We start from the raw sequence: 23861 nt of genomic DNA, 5'->3' as shown, positions 1-23861 counted from the left end.
TAATTTGGAATCTCCTCTTTTCGATCTTCTCTGGCTTAAAATCTTTCTACCTCATTGTGTCAAATTCATCTGTTGTCTCTACCGTTCTCCCAACTCCACTAATCACTTGGAACTCTTTGACTTTCTCTCTTTGCAACTTGACTTTCTCCAGTCCACTTTCTTAACAGTGAGGTAATTTTCCTTGGTGATTTTAATGTGCACAACTCCAGCTGGCTTCCATTTTCTAGTCACATTGACCCAGCTGGTGAGATGCTGAGGCGTTTGCAAATACTAATGACCCTGCGCAGATTGTTCCTTTACCTACAAGAATACCGGACAATCCTAACCATACAGCCAACACGCTAGATCCTTTTCTCACAAACAACCTTCTACTTCTAAGTACACAGTCGAAGTGAGTGGTCCTTTAGGCACCTCGGATCACAACTTGGTGATTGTCTCTTCTCCAATGGAGCCTTTATCTCATGGCTATTCCCAACCTTGTATTGTTTGGCATTACAAGAATGCAAAATGGGATGACCTGCAAGATTTCTTTCCTTGGTTGGACTATTGTTTGAAAACTTATGATGTCAACGTTTGCTCAGATCATATCAGTGACACGATCTGAGCAAACGATGTCCAATAAATATACTAAGGCTGTTCAGGAGAAGAATGTTGTTGCATATCGCAATTGCCTTGTTTCCAATTCTTCAGTTTAATTTTCTGCCTACACCAAAGCTCGCAATAATTGTAAAGCAGTTATTAATCAGTCCAAACTAGATTTTGAACAGCCTAAGAATAGAAAACTTGTTTCTTGCCGTAATGGTAGCCGAGCATTCTGGTATTTTGCCAAAGCTATTGGCCAAAACTTTTGCCCATCCCTGCCCCCAACTCTGTCAAAAGTGGGGAACTTGTTGCAGGCGAAGTTTTTACGGCTCCGGAAAATAGAGAAGTTTTTTTGTTTTGTTAACATAAATTGGCATATTAACTTTTTTTTCTAGAGTAGCTTTATATTCCTAGTTACGATACTTAGTTTAAAGTTTAACTTAGATAGAGATTTTATAGGTTATTACTTAGTATCGATAAGGGTATTCAATCCACGTGTTTTACAAGTTTTGCAGCTCTGGCGAACGGAAAGTTTTTTTTTTTTTTTTTTTTTTTTTTTTTAGCTATATTTAGCCGCTTTATTGACTAATTATATTAAATTATTTTCTATAAGTATTATTTTCTATACCTAGTCAAGATCCTTCGTTTATTCTGAATTGAGACAGCGATGTTTTGGAAGTTAATTACTACTTAAGTGTCTGTAGATTTACCATTCGTAACTTGCCGCCATTTTTATACAATACAATGTTATATCCCGAATTAGATAGCGTAGCTCAGTATAGTATATAATACAGTAAACCCCCGGTATTCGCAGGGGTTATGTTCCTGAGAAATGTCGCGAATACCGAAAACGCGAATACTGAGTTATGGCTCCCATAGTAATAAAGGAGTTCCGTTCCAAAGTATGAAATATATAAGAAAAACTAGTCTAAAATTTTGTCTATGTATGTATTATATGTACCTTCATAATATGACTATGTACATAGACAGTACATGGTGAAATGCAAGCATATGGCATCGAAAGGAAAATAAGAAACAATTTAATATTAAATGTAATATTTATTGGAAATTTCAAACAAATCTTTCAAACCAGCGCCTTTGCTAGCTAGAAAACTTATCCCGCCAGTGCTATCACCAGTTTCGCTAAAGTGTTGATAAAGGAGTTTTGCCTTTCACGAATGATGAGTGAACTTAACGGAATTTTATTTTGAGTTCGGTCTTCTATCCACAGATTTAAAGCCTTTTCCATTTTTTTTCTAATTTAACATCACGAGTTACAGAGCAAATTTTTGAAGCAATTAGCGCGTTTTCACGGACACTACGGTGTATTTTTTAGGTTTCATTTATATTAAATTGGCGATTGCGAAACCGCAATAGTGGCGGTTTACTGTATTAGCATTAGTAGAGGCATTTGATGCAAGAAAGCAAGCTTATGCAGCATCAGCCAAAAAAAAAAAAAAAAAACCCACTTCCACTTCACCCCTCTGTTCGTTCAAAATACCTGTCCAGCTGAGCCTTAAACTTATTTAGGCTATCAACCTCCACCACAAGGGATGGCAGTCTGTTCCACCAACCAACAACCCGCTGGCTAAAGGCAAATTTCCGCACGTCTATCCTACATCTGTCTTTCCTCAATTTGAATTTATGCCCTCTCAGGTGATTTTTCTGAGCTAGAGGAAGAATCCCATCAGCATTGAGCATGCTTAAACCATTCAAGGCTTTATACACCTCTATCAGATCACCTCGCTGGTGCCTAGTCTCCAGACACTGTAATTTGCAAAACTTAAGCCTTTCTTCGTAAGAGCACCCCTTTGTTCCATTCACTAATCTTGTTGCCCTTCTCTGTACTCGTTCCAGCAGCTCTACATCCTTCTTGAAATGAGGCCTCCAGACCTGTATACAGTACTCTAGGTGTGGCCTGACCATTGCCTTATACAATGGAATAATCACCTCCTTATCCCTGCTGGAAAAATTCCTGTATATCATTGACAATACTCCATGAGCTACTCTTGCAGCCCGTCTGCACTGCTCAGAGAACTTCATATCTGCCTGCACAATCACCCCCAAGTCCCTTTCATTCTCTACCACTGTCAGTGTAGTACCACAGAGTTGATACGTTGCTCTGGGGTTGCTGTTTCCCATGTGTAGTACTTTACATTTGTCAATGTTAAACTTCATTTACCACCTCTCAGCCCATCTGCTCAACCTTTCCAGATCCTGTTGCAGCAGCATAGTGTCAGTAGTGTCCTTGACAACCCTGCCAACCTTTGTATCATCTGCAAACTTGGACATTAAGCTTGATATACCATCATCAATATCATTTATAAATACAGAAAACAATAATGGACCCAACACTGAGCCCTGAGGGACTCCACTAATAACATTAGTCCACGATGAGCAGTGTCCATTGATTACCACTCTCTGTCTTCTCCCCCTCAACCACCCCTTTATCCATAGCAGCAATTTGCCTCCAATGTCACACTGCTCCAATTTGTGTAGCAGTCTTCCATGTGCAACAGTATCAAAAGCCTTTCTAAGATCCAAGTATATAATATCAAAGTTATTCCCTGCATCCAGTTCTTTTGTGACTGCATCATAGTATCCAATCAAGTTGGTCAGGCAAGACTTCCCCTTAACAAAACCATGCTGTGTATGAGCTATAACTGAAGTCTTGTCTAAATGATCCTGCAGTGCTTCTTTAACCAGTGCCTCCATTAATTTTCCTGGAACAGAAGTTAAGCTCACAGGTCTATAATTACTTGTGTCAGCCTTTGATCCTCCTTTGTGAATTGGGGTCACATTTGCACATTTCCAGTGTATGGGTACCTCCCCTGAGTCCAAGGAAGCTCTCATAATTATGGCTAAGGGTTTGCTTACTTCCTTTGCTGCCTCCTTTAATATAACTGGATAGATCCCATCCACCCCGGGTGCCTTTCTTGTGTTTATCTTCAACAGTTTCTCCTCCACTTTACTCCCAATTATTTCAAGATTTCAAGATGTTGGGATATGAGAGACGTGGTGTCACACAGATATAAGGAATGCAGAACTGGAATTTGGGGAGTGCAATGTGTACAGGAAGGACAGACAGGATAGGAAGGGAGGAGGGGTTATGCTATTAGTTAAGAAACACATAAAATCCAAGGAAGTGAAGCAGTTGACAGATTTGATGAATTTGAGCAATACCTCAAATTCATCAAATTTATTTACCTAACTCCTACCATTGGTGTATACACAAGTATACATGCACCTGTGCCTATTCTTAGCTACCCTAACATGACCCATGTGTTTACATGTACCGTAATGACTCCCAACAGTCTCTGAAATACCCTGCATCTTGTTTTCCAGGCTGCTGCTCATTCCAATAGAAGCATTGCAAGAATCACTTTCACCTCTGCCAGTGGCTACTGTTAATCTATTAGTCCTTGTACCCTCCCCCTAAGCTAGCAGTTTTCCGACCCACCTAACACTGCCTCGATAGCATCTGCAAATATTCTTACACCCTTTCTATTTAAGTGTATCCCATCCCTGTAGAACAAGTCTCTCCTGTTAACAAGTACAGACCAGGCTGAAAAAAATTCTACCCCTTGAGCCTTGCACTATCTTTCCAGGGCCGAATTGATCGACAAGGCTCTCATCATTACTCAGCGTCTGGGCAGAATTGCAGACACTTTCAAATTCAACCCTAATTCACGGCTTTTTTTTTTTTTTGAACAGTGACCTGTACTTGTTAAGTAATTCTGCCGGTCTCCTACTCTTAATATCATTAGTGCCAACGTGTACAACAATATCACCTTTTGTGCCCTTAAAAGATGATATCCGCTCTACGTCATCAGCCTTTCCCCCTGGCAGACATACCCTGGTCGTGTTCCATCTATCCTTTTTACCTACCACGTTCCCTATCATTTTTACATAATGACCATTCAAGCAACAGCAACAAGTAGAGGAAATCCCCGATTTACGTAAGGGTTGCGTTCCACTGAACACTACTTAAGTCTGGGAATTTTGCCCATGCTTGTGCAGCACTCGCAAGTGGAATCGCTGAATTGATTGAATCAAAAAAGAAATGTTCGACTAACATGTAAATAGAATTATTTATTGTATTTATTAAATTTTTTATCTCATGCGCAGGAAAAATTACAAAAGTGTGCAATTTAAAAAAATTTAAAAATTATAAAATTACAAAAAAAGAGAGGAGACAGGCATAATGTCAGTAAGTTTTACCTTTGAGAACCGTTGTCAGAATCAACATTTTCAGCTGAGAAGTACGCTGCTGCGTAGGTTGAGGGCTGGGGAGATTTAGAAGAGTTCGGCCGCTCAACCTTACGAAAGAACATGTTAATGAATGACGGGACAGTGGCTTTTTTCTTTTCATCGTAGATTTCTTTGTAACAAGCAAGCATATCATTCACCCATCTGTTAACTTTTAAGAATCGTTCACTGTGAGTATCCATCTTTTCAAACCAACCATTGCCGATGCAATTTCAAGAAATGCCACTGCCATCTCTCTGGCAAAGAAGCATCTCGGCTGCTCATTTTGTTCTTCTTGCGGTTCGTCAGCATTTTCTTCTTTCACTATTGCTGCCTGCAAGTCAATATGTTATTCGTTAGATAATTCCTTCTCTTCTTCCTCTATTAACTGCACATCTTTAGCATCAACCTCCAACTGAAGTAGCTCTGCAACCTTTACAATCTTATCTGTAATCTCTTCATATGATTCGTCTTTTTCAAATCCTTCGTAGCCTTTTACATGTCATGGGCGCAGACCGGGCTAGTCGGGTGGGTAAAGTGCCTTCCTGCCTGGTAACCCAGAGGTCGCGGGTTCGAATCCTGCTTTGGGCTTGGATCAGAGTAAATGCAAAAACTTTGGGAGGCGCATTAAGGCCACAGAAGCCGATGCGCCAACAACTAACAAAAAAATAAATAAACGTGTCATGGACATATTTATTTCCATGCACCATTTAAACAACTTTTAGTAATTTCCGCCCAGGCCTCATTAATGTTTAAGATGGCATGGTAAATACTGTAAGATTTCCAAAAGTCTCTCATCATTTACTGCAGACAAATATGCCTGAGCAAATGTTGTGCTTAAATAGTATGCTTTTAAATTCGAAATAACACCCTGATCCATAGGTTCGATGAGTGAAGTCGTGTTTGGCGGTAGAAATATGACTCTCACGTTCGAATTGAAATCATCTAGATGCGTAGAATGTCCAGGAACATTACCTAATAGAACCAAAATCTTGAAAGGATTGTCATCTTTACAATATTTTTCCACCTCAGGAATGAAGCAGCATTTAAACCAATCCTCAAAGAGAGATATTGTTATCCATGTTCCTCTCTGGTTCAGTCGGAAATGCACAGGTAGGGTGGCTTTATTAATGCCCTTAAATGCACAAGGATTTCCAGAATGGTACACAAGCAGTGGTTTTAATCTGTAATTTCCTACTGCATTAGCCCCAAGCAAGAGTGTGGCCCTATCATTTGATGATGCCTTGAAACCTGTCATTGTGTTTTGTTCTTTGGCAATGTATGTGTGATCTGGAATTTTTTTCCAATACTCAGCAGTCTCATCAAAGTTAAAAATTTGCTGCGTTGAATAGCCGCCTTCATCAATAATATTTTCAAATACATGACAAAATTTCTCTGCAGCTGCAGAATCGACGCTGGCGACTTCACCCCATACTTTAACATTGTGGAAACCAGCACGATGCTTGAACCTATGAAACAACCTGTTGCTTGCCATGAACTTGGGTTGGGGTTCACCATACTTATCCTTAATATCGTTATAAATACTTGTTGCCTTTGCTTGAATGGCAATGGTCATTAGACTCGGGCACTCACGATATAGCACCTGAATGCTGTTTTGTGATCACTGTTGACCTTAAGTGCATTGATCATTTGACATGTTCTTCTATACATGCACTGTCCTTTAAAATAGTATTAAATGTTGAAACAGCAAGGCCTAATTCTGTGCAATAGATGACAATATATTTCCTGCTTCATACTTCTTAATCATTTTCATCTTCATTTCTAAATCAATTTTGTTTAGTGTCCTAGCACTACCACAACTTGCACTTTTCGTTGGTCGCTTTCAATTCATCACTGTAGTATATAAATAGGATTGAAGAGAAGTTTCTGAAAATTTGTTTTTTATATGATTGAAGATTTCACTGAAGGGGAACACATTTCACCATAATAGCTTAAAAACCCAGACAATTCCAGTTATCAGTATTAATGCAATAAGATCAAGCTTACTATCCGTTTATAATTAGATGCACTAACAGAAAAGCCTAATAAATCGGAAAGTGCAAATTGTTTTTGGGTCTTGACTTCCAGAAACGTGCTTTAGAAAAATATCACAAAGGCGTTCAAAATTGATTCTTATAATGGGAACATATGATAACGATGAAAGGGTAATGCAATTTCCATTATAAATATGACCTTTTAGAGAGATAAATGGCTTAGTAATATAGTGAAATTTTCACTATATTGTTCCAATATAGTTGTGAAATACTTGTTCCAAGTCCTTGGAAGTTGTGAAATTTTCACAACTTCCAAGGACTTGGAATGAATCACAAAAAAAACCCAAAAACAGTGTTATTGGGTTCACATTACAATATTTTCATGATACCTCCATTTATTCCTATGGGATGCAGAATATGTTTCCAAAAATTTTTTAAGTTTGCACCGGTCGGCAAAAACTTACGTAAAGTCAAATTTCCGTAAGTCGAGTGTTACGCAAGTCAGTGAGTGTTGTATTGATAAAGATATTAATGATAAATACGGTGAACACCAACCCAAGTTCGTGGCAAGCAATGGGTGGTTTAATAGGTTCAGGCATCGCGCTGGTTTCCACAACATTAAAATATGCAGTAAAGTCACCAGTGCCAATTCTGCAGCTGCGGAGAAATTTTGTGATGTGTTGGAAAAAATTATTGATGAAGGCAGCTATTCAATGCAGCAAATTTTTAACTGTGACGAGATTCCTCTGTATTTGAAAAAAATGCCGGATCAAACATACATTGTCAAAGAGGAAAATACAATGCCTGGTTTCAAGACCTCAAAAGATAGGGCCACGCAGTTGCTTGGGGCTAATGCAGCAGGAGATTACAGATTAAAACCACTGCTTGTGTACCATTCTGAGAAATCCTCGTGCATTTAAGGGCATCAATAAAGCAACTCTACCCGTTCATTTCTGATTGAACCAGAGAGCATTGATAACAATATCTCTTTGAGGATTGGTTTAAATGCTGCTTCATTCCCGAGGTTGAAAAATATTGTAACGACAACGACGTTCCTTTCAATATTTTGCTTCTATTAGATAATACTCCTGGACATCCTATGCATCTAGATGATTTTAATTTGAACATGAGAGTCATATTTCTACCGGCCAAACACTACTTCACTCATCGAACCTATGGATCAGGGTGTTATTTTGAATTTAAAAGCATACTTTTTACGTACAACGTTTACTGAGGCATTGTCTGCAGTAGACGGTGAGAAAAAGTTTATGTTAAGAGACTTTTGGAAATCTTACAGTATTTACCATCCCATCTTAAACATTAATAAGGCCTGGGCGGAAATTACTAAAAGTTGTTTAAATGGCGCAGGAAGAAAATATGCCCACGGCACGTAAAAGGCTTCGATGGATTTGAAAAAGACGAATCATATGAATAGGTTACAGATAAGATTGTAAAGGTTGCAGAGCTACTTTAGTTGGAGATTTTACCAAAGACATGGAGGAGTTAATAGAAGAAGATAAGAAGTTATCTAAAGCAGCGATAGTGAAAAAAGAAAATGCTGATGAAGCTCTAGATTAACCAAATGAGGAGCCAAGATGCTTCATCACCAGAGAGATGGCAATGACATTTCGTGAAATTGCATTGACAATGACGTGGTTTGAGAAGATGAACGTGGTTTGAGAAGATGAACGATTCTTAAAAGTTAACAGAGAGGTGAATGATATTCTTGCTTACTAGAAAGAAATCTACGATGAAAAAAAAAAAGCCACCGTCCAGTCATCCTGTAATATATTCTTTCGTGAGGTTGAGCGGCTGACCCCTTCTAAATCTCCACAACCCTCAACCTCCGCAGCGGTGTACTTATCAGCTGAAGACGTCAATTCTGGCAACAATGATCGAGAGGTAACATTTACTGACATTATGCCAGTCTCTTCTTTTTTTGTAATTTTATAATTTTGAAATTTTTTTAAATTGCACGCTTGTAATTTTTCCTGCACATGAGATAAAAAATTGAATAAATACAATAAATAATTCTATTTACATGTTCTTTGAACATTTCTTTTTTGATTCAATCAATTCGGCGAGCACAGTTGCGAGTGCTGCACACGCATGGGGAAAATTCCGACTTATGTAAAATCCGACTTGCGTAGTGTTCTGCAGAATGCGACCCTTACGTAAGTCGGGGAGTTCCTTTATTATCTTTTGTTTAATAAAACCTCCCTTAGCAAAGGATTCACAGCTTTTTGCTAAACTAGTGGTTCTGTAGTCAGTGGTGGATCTTAAAAGAAAATGTGCATTATCTCAAACGGTTCATTTTCGGCCCGAAGTTGTATAATTATAATAAGAAAGGATGAAAAATCATTTATATTTATCATTCTTCCATATTTACCAAGATGTTCCTTATATTTCTGGAACAGTTTTTTGCAGAAAATGTGCCATGACGGATCGACTTTTTTTTATTTTACAGAAAAGTATGCATCGTGAATACCCAATGTATAATTTTTTCATAGAAAATACATGGGAATAATTAACCCATTTGGGCTATACCGAATTATCTCACGTATGCCAAAAAGTGTGCAAATTATACAGATTTTTTTTTAATAAATTGGCACTTGGGCTAAAAGAAAGGAACAGAAAAACTCTTCATTACTCATTATATAAATAAATTTAAAAAATCAAGTGGAACGCACAAGCAATAACCTCCCGCCACAAGCAATAATCGCAAACTAACTGCATTCAGAAACACGGCTGCTGCAAGTGGATAAGCGAGGTAAGCATCGCTAACGGGCGGCAGTTCAAGAGGGTGCTGAAATATTTTTCGATATTGTTTTTGTGAATTATTTCTGTGGGTTCAGTATTCTGCATTTAGGATGCCAAATTATATTTTGCTTACTGGCGGCACGGGAATGCATGCTACTGTTCTGGCATAGCTATACAAAGTAAGTAAAATGAAAGTCAGTCGTCTGCTGCCAGGCGTAAGAAAATCCTGAGAAATCTTGGAAATTACCTGGCTAATGCAAAATTAGCCAAGTAAATCCCCCAGAAAATACCTTTAATTCCTAAATTTGGAGTCATTATTGTTTGCTTCAGATATTTTATTGTATCCTGAGTTATTTCGCGCAGTTCTAAATAATTTTTAAAACTAAAAATGAGAATTTCGGGATAATCCATGTAAGGGTTAAACATCAAACCCACTCTCATCAAACCCATTACAACTGACTGGTCAGTTGTAATGCCAAGGCCCTCTAATTAGAGGATGTTCCCAGCCGACCTGAGTACCTTCTTTAATTGGCAATGTACTTCTTTTCCCTCTTTTTGCAAAATCTGCATTTAATGCAATCAGCACCTCTTTTTTACAAGTATTTGGCCTTCTTTATCTCCCCCCCAACCCCCAATACTTCTAACATTTTAGTTAAATGCATGTGGAAAAATGTATGGTCAGAGTCGATTCATTCAGGAAATATGGTCAAACTGGCAGAAAAGGGAATTGGTGTGATAGTAGAGCTTGCTACGTTGGTAGAAGGGGAAGGTTTTAATGATATAACTAATGAAGCCGTTGTGGATAGCAGAGTTGATAGAATCATCCTCCTCCCCACATCTGATGGAAAAGACCTGAGTTCGAATCCTGTCGATGACGGGAGGAATTTTTATGTGTCTTTTTCACAATGTGGCTGAATTAATCATGCTCAGGTGAGGGTAGCATGGTTTTTTTCTCTCAGAAATTGGGTTTTTGTCCAGCAAAACAGAAAATCGACCAAAGATCACACAATTTATAGATGATATACACATGGCCTTAGTCACTGATGCTCCTAAAAAAATAAAAAAAGATATAATTACTGAAGTCATTCAAGAATTAATGGTAAAAAAAGAGGAAGGCAAAGTGGATTTGGTGGAAATGGTATTGGAGGTAAAGCCAAATCAATTCAGAGGATGATAGCACAGATGAAAATTCTAAACTTCCAAATTTTACACTAAAAAGCATAAGAGAAGGCAGAAAGTTAGCTGAGCAAATAGAATCTTATTTTTTGAATACAGATTTTTGAATGAAAGGAGCCCCAAGTTCAAAAGGGAGCTTCAAAAATGCTTAGTTCCATACAATGAAATTTTCAAAGATTTATCAAGCAAAAGCAAACAAACCCAGATTACTGATTTTTTAAAGAGAGCAGAAGATACACGAAATCTAGAATGGTGTATTTTTGTTAGTTTGTTAACTTTTGGAACGTAATCCTCCCCCTTTTACTTTTTTTCTTAGTCTCGTATAAAATGGTTTCACACAACACAACATTTTATAGGAACCTAACTACCATGTTGTATGAGGGTTCCCAGTAATGTAGTTAGAATATAAATACAGGCTGGCCTCGATTAACGCAATTGATTCGTCCTGCGAGCACATCGTGCAAAATGGAAATGCGTTAATCGAATACAGGGTGTCTCAAAAATATTGGTACAGACATTTAGGGGAGGTAGGTAACACCTAAAGAAATGTGAATCGCCTAGGAACCCATAACAAGAAAACATCACGGGAAAGTAGTAGCAGAGGCACATGAAGCAGAAATGACACAAGACAGTAATTATTGGCAAACATTTATTTGACATAATATTAACAATGGAGTACGAGATGGATGCATCTTGTGATGTTACAACAGATGCTCGAAGGTTCCACCATGAGACGCAATGCATGCATGACACCCACACAGCATGGATTGGCGGACACGGTCAAACACACCTGGAGTTTCTTTGACAGTAGCAGCAGCGCAGATGAGTCTCGCCACGAGATCCATTTCCGTCTCCACAGGCGATTCATACACGATAGATTCGAGGGCTCCCACAGAAAGAAATCAAGGCTCGATAAATCAGGTGAGCGTGGGGGGCCAGGCAACGGGTCCACCACGGCCAATCCATCAACGCCCAAAACGCCTGTTCAAATGGTCACGAACACATCTTCCATAATGGGCAGGTGCCCTGTCATGTTGAAACCAAATGTTGCGTCTCACATTTGCTGGAACATCGTCAAGTAACCCTGGTGGAACTTGTTCAAGAATGATCCGATATTTAGCGGAGTTCATGCGGGATGGTAACAGGTATGGGCCGACTAAGCAGTCACTGACCATACCTGCCAACACATTTATTGCGAAGCGATGTTGTGCCACATGGTGGCACACGCCGTGTGGATTGTTGTTAGCCCACACATGAGTATTGTGCTGATTGAATAAGCCTTCCTGATTGAAATAAGTCTCATCCGTGACCAAAACATAGGCTGGAAAATTCAAGTCTTGAACACTTTCTTGGAGAAACCACTGCGCAAAAGCCACATGTGCAGGATGATCTTGGGGAAGCAGTAACTGAACCCTTTGGAGATGAAAGGGGTGTAAGGAATTGTTGTGCCAGACACGCTGTACACTGCAATGAGACACTGCTAAGGCAGAGGCAATGGCACGTGTGCTGGTAGTAGGATTATTCTGGATGGCATTCAACACACTTTCTTCCATGGCGGTCGAACGTGGTCTGCCCCCACTACTCCTGTTACCTCTAAATGACCCATAATTGCACAAAATTTGATGCACATGCGCAAACAAACGGTGGTCCAGTACATGTCTGTCTGGGAAGCGTTCTCCCTAAATTCATTGAGCGGCTCGTCCATTGCCCTCTGCTAATCCATACACTAGGTGCATGTCTGCCAGCTTGCAGTTCATATATCGACGCATGCTCTTCGTGCGCCAACTACTGCTTGAATGAGTAAACCAGAACTTTTCCCTCTCGCGAACTGATGAACAGCGCCGTGTACCGACTTACGGTGACGTTTCCGGTTATGGGTTCCTATGTGATTCACATTCCTTTAGATGTTACCTGTCTCCCCTAAAGGTTTGTACCAATATTTTTGAGACACCCTGTATTTTATACATCTATAATGTATACACGTCAAAACACAGTAACCCATTTCCCGCAGTGTTATAGCATTTGGCTGTTCTTTCCTGTCTGGTGGTATGTGTCATAGTGAAAACCAGTATGCAGTACATAGGAAATACTAGTTGACATGGGCAAGGGTCACCATCTGACAGACTGTGAAAAAAGGGGATGGTTGTCAGACACTGGTTGAAGGGTGATATATTATGGAAACTGAATTGTTAGGGCTGTTTGCAGAATGCTGTCGTTAAGATGTTCCAAGAGCAGACTGATAATGGATAGAGCAGCAGTCGCTGGGCCAATGATGTGCAATGCGCTTCATCAATGGTCATGGTGAATGTAGGCTCTCCCACCTTGTGTGCGCTGATGATGGTTTGGTGTTTAATGATGCATTGGCAACTGAGGCCATAATACGCACTGATAAATGGAAAATGGTGGAACTGCTAACCATGGAATTTAACCGAGGGAGCGACCAGTGGTGCCTTCAAAAGCACAATCCAGTGAACCCTCCTCCTCTTCCATACAGGCCATTGTATGTGCCTGGGCAAGTTACCAATGCTTATGGCCACTCATTTCCAACAGTCTACAGTTTGTACCTGAATGGTGTCATTGGACCATTGACAACTGGAAAAAAAGTTGCCTTTTCTGATGAATCACATTTCATACTAGGCCATGTGGACAGAAAATGGAGGGTATGATGACAAATTGCAGAGAAGAATCACTCTGATGATTTAGTCTAATATTGTGGTTGGAAACAGGTGGCAGCAGTGTTTTGGTATAGGGGATGTTTTCCTGAGAATTTCTTAAGAGTCCTCATACCCCTGGTCCACACTCTGAATGCTAAATACTACGGATCTATTGTGTTGTAGGTAAATAGGCCTACACACTCTGGATTCATTATGTGTTGGTAAATGTGCCCTGCCACGTTGCGAGTATTGTTTAAGTGCAGTTCACTGAACATGAAAGTGACTTCCAGGTGTTACCTTGCCACTGAGTTGCCAGATATAAATAGAACATCCCTGGTATTACATGGATTGAGAGATCTGGGTTTGGGTTCTCCCCTATAGATGTTTGCATATCTGTAGGACGCAGTACTGGCGACATGATACAACAAACCTTCAACATTCATAGGGTATAGAGTCTATGCCTTGCCCCTAGTACAGTCTATGCGACTGCACTAGGGGCAAGGGGAAGACATGCTCACTATTAGGTAGGTGTTTATGTTTTGACTGAACAGTGTGTGTGTGTGTGTGTGTGTGTGTGTGTGTAATATATATATATTATATAAAAATCTCAAGTTCTATTTCATTTTTAATATTATTACTTTTAATTTTAGTGACCCTAAAATATCCAAAGGTGCAGGTTATTTCATTGTGGATCCTATCCTGACATATGGAACAGAAGAAATTCTTCCTCTGGACTGCATTCAATGCCAAACCTATTTGGCCAAATGCCTTGGTCCCTTTGATCGTTGGGAATCTACATTGCAAGTTGCAAAGGAAAGTGGCTATAATATGGTCCATATTACTCCTATACAAGAATTGGGAGCATCATTGTCTTCATATTCTCTAAAGGATCAGTTAAAACTAAATCCTATGTTTAATTCAAAAAATAAATCATGCACCATAAATGATGTTGCAAAACTAATAGAAAAAATGAGAACTGAATGGAAAGTAAGTAATCTTCTTGATACCTTTTAAAGATTAAAACAATAAATTGATTTTATTATATTTTATTTTCTTTATTCATTATCTTCTGTACCTGTGATACCGATGATATACCAGAGGTACCGATGATATTTGCCCTGTTATATTGCAAAAGTTGTGGAGTTCACCAGTGATCACATATACAACCCTTTAAGGGATGGTAGTACATGAACATTCTGAACACAATATCATAATAATGCAATATCATAGAATACATGTTCTCTATGAATGTTGTGTGAAACTAGATGGGGGTGTCAGAAACTCATCATGTAACATGATGCACTAGACTGTATGGGCATTTTTTCCAGTCTTAAATTTAATTTAATTCTGATTGGTTTTGTCGATACTCTGTCTATTTAAAAATAAAATCACAAAAGAGAAATCATCATTGGCAGCATTCAGAATAATTTTCTTTCTCATGTACATTTTATTGAACAAAATTTATCCTGAAAAATGCTTTTTATATTACTATAGGGGGTCCCCAGTATCTGAGTACAGTCAGTCCTCGTATAGAACGATAGTTGTGTTCCTAGAAACCCTTGTGCAATGCAATGCAAAACTGTGCAATATAAATAACAGGACCTATTGGAAAAATAGGGTTAGGTGCTGACCACCCAAGATTGAACGCACATTTGTAACCAAAACATTACCAAACACAATAAATAATCATAATAAAATACTTACACATTTTATTATGACTATTACATAATAAAATATTGCCAATGCTTTTGCTTCTGTCTTAAGCAAACTTGTTCTTTGTTTGATCTTCTGTCCAAACAGATGACAGCCATTCCATCTCTTCCATTTCTTTGTGTTTTGATTAAATGGATTTTGTCGCACTTTCAGTTGTTCCTGCTATGAAAGTTGTTTTTATTTTCTCTGCATTCTTTATAATTCTTGGTGTTGCCTCATTTAGGCCTGTAGCACTTGCAATATCACATGGTCTTTCATTTCGCTCAAAGGGTTTCACAATTTCATATTTTTTCTCTATCAACAGAGGCGGACTGGCCATAAGCTTTACTGGGGAAACCCTGGTGGGTCAGAGGCCAGAAGACGATGGCCGGTGTTATTTTGGCCATAAAAGTTAGTATGAGGTTGCTACAAATTTTCCCTGGGTAAGAATTTTTGACCCAGTCCGCCTCTGTCTATAGATATTGCTTTTCTTTTTCTCTCTGAATCCGTAGTGTCTTCACTAGGATGCTTCCTTTTCGCACCTTTTTAAGTATTTTACTCATTTTTAGGGAATAAAGCACAATTACAAAATGAGGAGGCATGCTTGATACACATAAACAAAACTGTGCGTGTGTAGCAACCGAATAAACAACACTGTAAAGGTAGAGACACACTATTAACACCTCACTAGCTCATTTTAGTAAAGCACATTTCTGGGGGTTACTACCATAAAACAATAAAAACAATTTCCAGTTGCATTTCTGCTAGTAAACTCGATCTAATTGCATTTGCAATAATACCGATAACTAGAATTGTAGTGACAAATGGGCCTGGAGTACTGGGGTCCATAGTTTAACAGATATTTATTTAAAGTATACCCAGTATAAAATAAAATAAAATAAAATAAAATATTTCCAGAAGCTTTCGGAACTCGTGTCCCTTTCTCAACTGATAAAATTTTTTTTTAAATACGCTACAAGCAAAGTGTGGCACGTTACTCATTCGTCATTGTTGTAGCACGGACGTGTGCTGCCTTGCGCCAGTGATCATCCATCAATAAAACGGTTGTCTCCAGGATTGGATGTATACGCATGAAAATTAAAGCTTTTTCCCTTGAGAAATATTTTATTTTATTTTATTTTATACTGGGTATACTTTAAATAAATATCTGTTAAACTAGAATTGTGTGGATTTTTACATTATTATGGTGAAATGTGTTTCCCTTTCACTGATATAAAATACATAAATATATTTTTAGAATCTTCTCTTCATTCTTATCGTGTTGCAATCGGTTGGGGAGATTCCGCTTCGACTGCCATTTCCTGTAAACACAAAGGTGACTTGTGCATAAGTGAATTAATTCGGTTTGTGTTATATACGACATCGTTCCCCTATTTATAAATTGTGTAATATTGGATTCGTGTAGTGTAAACATGTGTTATACGAGGACTGACTGTATTCATTATCTGAGTTCCCCCAGTTACGAGGATTTGAAAATTAAAGCTTTTTCCCTTGAGAAAATTGACCAAGCACTTGATTATGTTTTCCTTCATCCATTTTTTACTATGTACAAGTACATAACTATTACTATATAACAGGGGTGGCCAACTTAATTTGTGATGAGCAATCTGCTTTTTTTTTTTTTCTTCAAAATGTACCACGATCTACCATCACAAGAATTTCATTGCACATGGTTAAAAAAGGTAATCAACACATGTTGAAATATGTTGTTCATAAATTTTAAAATTAAATACAATTCAGAATTCTTATTTTAAATTCATATGTATTTAAATTTTTAATTTATGCGAATTTGTGTCTTTGTGTCATCTGCCATGCTTTCAAAATCGGGGATATACTGTGATAAGGCCAACCGTAAAGTATCTTCTGTGTGATTCTTCGTCTTTGTTTGTTTCAAATACAAAAAGGCCGATTCATATAGATGAATGCGGAACCAAACAGGAATTTAAAAGTTCAATGCATTTTTTTACATTTGGGTACTTCTCTCAGCAAACATACTTCCAAAAGTCTTTTTCTGATGATCTGGCTTTTAGGAAGATATTGTTTTGCAATGTAATAATTTCATTTTTGAGTAATATTTTCAGCAATTTGTTTCGTATCTAAGTCGACATGAAATGGATAAGAAATATATTGAACAATGTCTTCAATTGTTTTAAAATCACTGAATCTGGTTTCAAAATCATCCACAACTTTCTCAATTTCAGAAACATATTTCTCACTATTAAATTCAAAAATGGAATATTTTTGCAAATGACCTTGCATATTTGCAAAATGATAGAGTATTTTTTTTCCCTTTGAGATCCTTAGCCATTGCCAAATATTGTGATATCTATATGCAGAAATATTACTAATCATGTTACCCACATTTTTATTTTTTCCTTGAAATTCCAAATTCAGATCACTTAATTTACCCGTAAAATCTGCCAAAAAAGCCAGATCACACAACCATTCCCTATCTTGTAGTTTTTCATAATCATCACCCTTTGATCAACACATTTTTTAAATTCATTCAGTAAATTTCGAAATCTCTGTTGAAACTTACTCCAACTCAGTCATCTCACATCTGTGTGTAATGTCAGATCTGGTTCATTTTCATTGAGTTGCGTTTTGAAAAGTCTCCTTTGAAGAAATTGTCATCTGATGGAATTCACAATTTTGAAAGCTATATCCTTAACACTCTTAGTATTTAATCTTTTGCTGGCTAACATTTGGTTGGTGGATGATTCAGTGGTAACTCAAAAAATCTGGGAACTCACCATCCTTTTGGCAATGAATCCTTTTGGCAGTGCGATGAATCTGTTAAGATGCCCGTCATTGCTTTAGCTCCGTCTGTTGTTATTGATATGAGCTTAAATAGGGGTAATTTCATTTTTTCTAAGGTCACTATTAGGTGGAAAATCCGATTGGTATTTACCATAGAGTGCATTGAAGTGCCATTCTAAATTTCATCTTTTGGGTATAAGTGCCTTTCTAAATTTCATCTTTTGGGTATAGCCATGGAAGCATTGCAAATCAAACAACTTTTTTTTTTTTTTATCATTACAAAAAAGAATTCTAGTTCCCACTCTTGATGAATATGATAAGTTTTACTCTTTTTTTCGTAGTAGTCAGTTTAAATTAAAGGGTATTAAATTAACCATGTAAGTACTGTCCACTTATTAATATTAAGTAAGCTAAATAAGAATTTGACACATACACTATGCTCTTCACAAAGTAATTGCGTGGATTTTCACTAGACACTTCTAGCGGCTGCATGGTGGCAAGAGTAGTCACATGGTTCAACGGATTTGTAATAAGCACATGCAATGGGGCGCATAATAATAATAATAATAACATTTACATTTTGACTAATCTATTTTATATATATTTAAAATTTGTCATGATCGACTGAAATTAAAGCTGCGATTGACTTGTTGGCCATCCTGCTATACAGGGCGTCTCAAAAATGTTGGTACAAATGTTTAGGGGAGGTAGGTAACATCTAAAGGAATGTGAATCGTATAGGAACCCATAACTGGAAACGTCACGGGAAAGTAGTAGCAGAGGCACAAGAAGCAGAAATGACACAAGACAGTAATTAGTGGCAAACATTTATTTGACATAATATTAACAATGGAGTACAAGATGGATGCATTTCATGATGTTACAACAGATGCTTGAAGGTTCCACCATGAGACGCAATGCATGCGTGACACCGATGCAGCATGGATTGGCAGACATGGTTGAACACACCTGGAGTTTCTTTGATAGTAACAGCAGCGCAGAAGAGTCTCGCCACAAGATCCATTTCCGTCTCCACAGGCGATCCATACACGATAGATTTGAGGCCCCCCGCACAGAAAGAAATCAAGGCTCGATAAATCAGGTGAGTGTTGGGGGTCCAGGCAACGGGTCCACCACAGCCAATCCATCGACGCCCAAAACGCCTGTTCAAATGGTCACGAACACACCTTCCATAATGGGCAGGCACCCTGTCATGTTTAAACCAAATGTTGCGTCTCACATTTGCTAAAACATCGTCAAGTAACCCTGGTAGAACTTGTTCAAGAAAGATCTGATATTTAGTGGAGTTCATGCGGGATGGTAACAGGTAGGGCTTTTTTTGTGACAGTACGCAACGGTACAGCGTACCGGCACGGGTGACACGCCTGGCATGCAGTTGGTGTCAGCCATGCCAGCTGCTTCCATCTATTAAGGAGATCATGTGACAATGGGTGGAGTCATCACCCGTCAATCACGGCCGTATCGCTAGTAGTTTGGAAGGGGTACCCGTTTCTGAATCTCGACCAAAACTTCATTATGAAATTATTTTAACTTATTTTTTTACTTGGTACTTACCGTATTTTTACGTTTTACTTATTATTTTTTATTTATTAAATAAGACTCACCTTTGACTTATTTTTAATATACTTGTATAATAAATTTATGCTTAAGAAAATGTGTGTTAATAAAATTAATGGTCAAGATTCAGTATCGGATATAGCGTACCAACTGCTAGCGATACGGCCGTGATTGAAGGGTGCTGACTCCGCCCAGTGTCACGTGATCCTTAACAGACGGAAGCAGCTGGCATGGCTGACACCCACTGCGTGCCAGCCGTGTCACCCGTGCCGACACGGAATTTTTCTTGATAGCAAAGAATGAGTACTGGGACCTATTTTTTTACAAAAAAAACACTGGTAACAGGTATGGGTCGACTAAGCAGTCACCGACCATACCTGCCCACACATTTATTGCAAAGCGATGTTGTGCCGCATGGGGGTGCACACCGTGTGGGTTGTTGTGAGCCCACACATGAGCATTGTGCTGATTGAATAAGCCTTCACAAGTGAAATAAGCCTCATCCGTGACCAAAACATAGGCTGGAAAATTCAAGTCTTGAACACTTTCTTGGAGAAACGACTGTGCAAAAGCCACACGTGCAGGATGATCTTGGGGGAGCAATAACTGTACCCTTTGGATATGAAAGGGCTGTAAGGAATTGTCGTGCCAGACACGCTGTACACTGCAACAAGACACTCCTAGGGCAGAGGCAAGGGATGTGTGCTGGTAGTAGGATTATTCTGGACGGCATTCAACATACTTTCTTCCATGGCAGGAGTTCGCGTCAAATGTGGTCTGCCTGCACTACTCCTGTTACCTCTAAATGACCCATAATCGCACAAATTTTGATACACACGCACAAACAAACGGTGGTCCGGTACATGTCTGTCTGGGAAGCGTTCTCCATAAATTCGTTGAGTGATTAGCAGAGGGCACTGCTATGGATTAGCAGTGCCCTCTGCTAATCCATACCTAGGTGCATGTCTACCAGCTCACTGTTCGTATATCGACGCATGCTCTTCGTGCGGTGACTACTGCTTGAATGAGTGAACCAAAACTTTTCCCTCTCGCAAACTGATGAACAGCGCCATGTACCGACTTACGGTGACGTTTCCGGTTATGGGTTCCTATGTGATTCACATTCTTTTAGCTGTTACCTGTCTCCCCTAAAGGTTTGTACCAATATTTTTGAGACACCCTGTATAATATTGGTGTAGATACTATACACCATATCTACTCATCCTTCGCAACGAGCTGCTGATGTATTGCACTACCTCGAATAAGAAACGCTTCACTTGAGATTCGAGGGTACCTTCCCACCCACCGGTGAAAAGCCAACTAGATTTGAAACTGTGCCGTCTGGGAGGTGGCGCCCACCAAGAATAAGCAATAATAGTCTTCTCTATTAGTGAACCGTTACTTATTTTGAGGCAGTGCAATACATGGGCAACTCGAGAAGGATGAGCACAATATGAGATAGAGATGAAATGATGCTTTTCCAGTAACCTTTCACCCCTTTGTCATTTAAATATGTTTTGAATGTATATTTTGCACATTAAAAATGGTTTACCATTTGAAGTCAAGTGAACAAATTAAAAACAACAAATCATTGACCCTCAGACCTTTTAAATGCTATAATATTTGATGGAATTCCTGCATACCACTTTAAACACTTCAGAAGAGTCACTGCAAAGGAACCTTCTGAATAGCTACGAAGAAAAAATTGCAAAACAACTTGAAAACCAAAATGTTATACAAGCTTAAAGAATCATTATTATAACGGAAGTAACACGGCACCTTCACCAACATCAGCAAAAGAAGAATACTTAAACTGTTGAGTAAAGAAGAATAATTAAACTGTTGGTCCTTGAGGTTGTCATAGACATTCTCTCAGATATTGCCAGACAAGTTGTGCTTGCTACCTGGGAGTCTAAAGCGCTGATGGAACTGATATTCATGTGACATTCAAGTCAAGTGGACCCAATTTTGGCAAAGTCCGGACAGTCTGTGACACCCAAATCCTCTACTTGCACCTTCACGAGGGTGGGACTGTTAAGTAATCCTGGGTATAACTTCCATGCACATAGTGGGTGACCACCCAGGTGTGAACCAAAGTAAGCAGGGGTCGAGGTGTGGCACCCACACCACATGGAGGAATACCGCCCCTGTGTTACCAGGCAATACTAGGTGGTAGATGATTCTCATCAACCAGTGCCATACCACCACTTTGTTTATTGGACACTTGAAGTGTTGGAACCCATATTTAGTCTCCAGAGCTAAGTTCCGGTCAACCCTTCCCCATCTCTTCCATCATGCTGTATGACTGATGACTTTTGAGGTTATGATGAAAATCATGGTGAGATCCAATCTTCCTTAAATTTCAAGGGTACAGCTCTAAAATGGTTTTTGCAGGCCGGACGCTAGTTAGTATACTGGACCGAACCTATTGGTAACTATTGGTAGTGTGTGTGTGTGTGTGTGTGTGTATGTGGGTGGGGCATTGTCGAGGCCATGTTACGTTAAGGATCTGAGTATATTCTTACAATGTGTACGCCATATCCAAAAATTTCATTACTTCATACAGCATGTCCTTCCCACTTTTTCTTACTATTAAATACACCATGAATTGTCAAACTAATAGAGTAAGCTTATCTGCGAGAAGATCTAGACTTCCCAAACACTTAGTTTTTTTCACAAATATACGTGGTCTCAGTTCAAATCTCAACGATGGATGTCCATTTCCACTTGCAGTCTGCCAAACCCCATGTATTTTTTCTGACAGAATCTCAGTTATCGGTTGATTCAACTACTGCTCATCTCAGTTGCCCAAACTATTTTCTGTATGATTCCTTTTGTCTCAAATGTGGTACTTGTGCATATGTCCATTCCGATATTCCCTGTCAGAGACTTGATAATTTGGAATCTCCTATTTTCGATCTTCTCTGCTTAAAATCTCTCTACCTCCTGTCAAATTCATCTGTTGTCTTTACCATTCTCCCAATTCCGCTAATCACTTGGAGCTCTTTGACTTCCTCTCTTTGCAACTTGACTTTCTCCAGTGCAACTTTCCTAACAGTGAGTTAATTTTCCTTGGTGATTTTAATGTTCACAATTTCAGCTGGTTTCCGTTTTCTGGTCACACTAACCGAGCTGGTCGAGATGCTGAGGCTTTTGCAATTACTAATGATCTTGCACTGATTGTTAATTTACCTACTAGAATACTGGACAATCCTAACCATACAGCCAATATGCTTTATCTTTTTCTCACAAACAACCGTTCTAAGTACACCATTGAAGTGAGTGGTCCTTTAGGCACTTCAGATCACAACTTGGTGATTGTCTCTTCTCCAATGGAGCCTTTATCTCATAGCTATTCCCAGCCTTGTATTGTTTTGCTTTACAAGAATGCAAAATGGGATGACCTGCGAGATTTCTTTTTCTTCTTTCCCTTGGTTGTATTACTGTTTCAAAACTTTTGATGTCAATGTTTTTTCAGATTGTGTCAGTGAAATTATTCTTGCAGGAATGGAATCCTTTATCCCACACTCCACTTTAAAATCTCGTTCCTTATCTAAACCTTGGTTTTCCAATAAATGTGCTAAGGCGTTCAAGAGAAGAATGTTGTATATCGTAATTGGCTTGTTTCCAATTCTTCAGTTTCATTTTCTGCCTACACCAAAGCTCACAACAATTGTAAAGCACTTATTAATCAGTCCCAACTCGATTTTGTACAGGCTAAGAGTAGAAAACTTGCTTCTTGCCCTATTCGTACCCAAGCATTCTGGTCTCTTTCCAAATCTATTGGTCGCAACTTTTGCCCATCTCTGCTCCCACCTCTGTCAATACTAGATGGTTCTGTTGTCACTTCAGCCAAGGATCAAGCTTGACCTGCTAGCATCTCATTTTTCTTCCAACTCATGTATTAATGATCTTGGTAAAACACCTCCCACCATTCCCAACACGCTCCATTCAATGCCTCCAGTGGTCTTCCGTCAAAAGAATGTCAGAAGTATTTTGACGAATCTTGATGCAACGAAAGCTCCAGGTCTTGATGGTATTTCTCGACTTGTTCTCAAAACTTGTGCTCCTGAACTTACTCCTGTTCTTTGACGCCTTTTTTCACTTTCTTATTTCAAAGGTGTTTTTCCTTCTGCTTGGAAATTTGCTCTTATTCATCCATTTCCTAAAAAGGGTGACAAATCCATCCCATCCAATTATCGTCCCATTGCAATTACTTCTACTCTTTCTAAAGTAATCGAGAAATCGTTGATCCATCTGATTAACGATCGCCAGTATGGATTCCATCAGTGTTGATGCACTGGTGATATTGTGGCTTATGATACCCATTTATGGACAAATTCAATGGAAAAGTTTGGTGAAACGCTAGCAGTTGGTCTTGACATCTCAAAGACTT

At 38.8% G+C, this 23861-nt stretch overlaps 1 protein-coding gene across 1 annotated transcript in view; it reads left to right on the top strand.

The window, feature by feature from the left end:
• The window catches only part of LOC150087211 (glycogen debranching enzyme), a 763093-nt gene that overhangs the window by 60278 nt on the left and 678954 nt on the right, over positions 1 to 23861 (top strand). The window contains exon 4 of the mRNA XM_090371076.1: positions 14065 to 14401. Coding sequence (XP_090227202.1) covers positions 14065 to 14401 — 337 coding nt within the window. The remainder of the gene's footprint in view (positions 1 to 14064; positions 14402 to 23861) is intronic.

This window comes from Mastigoproctus giganteus, chromosome 4, assembly GCF_048544385.1.
Source record: "Mastigoproctus giganteus isolate SK-2022 chromosome 4, ASM4854438v1, whole genome shotgun sequence".
In the NCBI taxonomy this organism is placed as follows: domain Eukaryota; kingdom Metazoa; phylum Arthropoda; class Arachnida; order Uropygi; family Thelyphonidae; genus Mastigoproctus; species Mastigoproctus giganteus.
The sequence above is the reverse complement of the archived record's forward strand: the minus strand, read 5'-3'. Positions and strand labels throughout refer to the sequence as shown.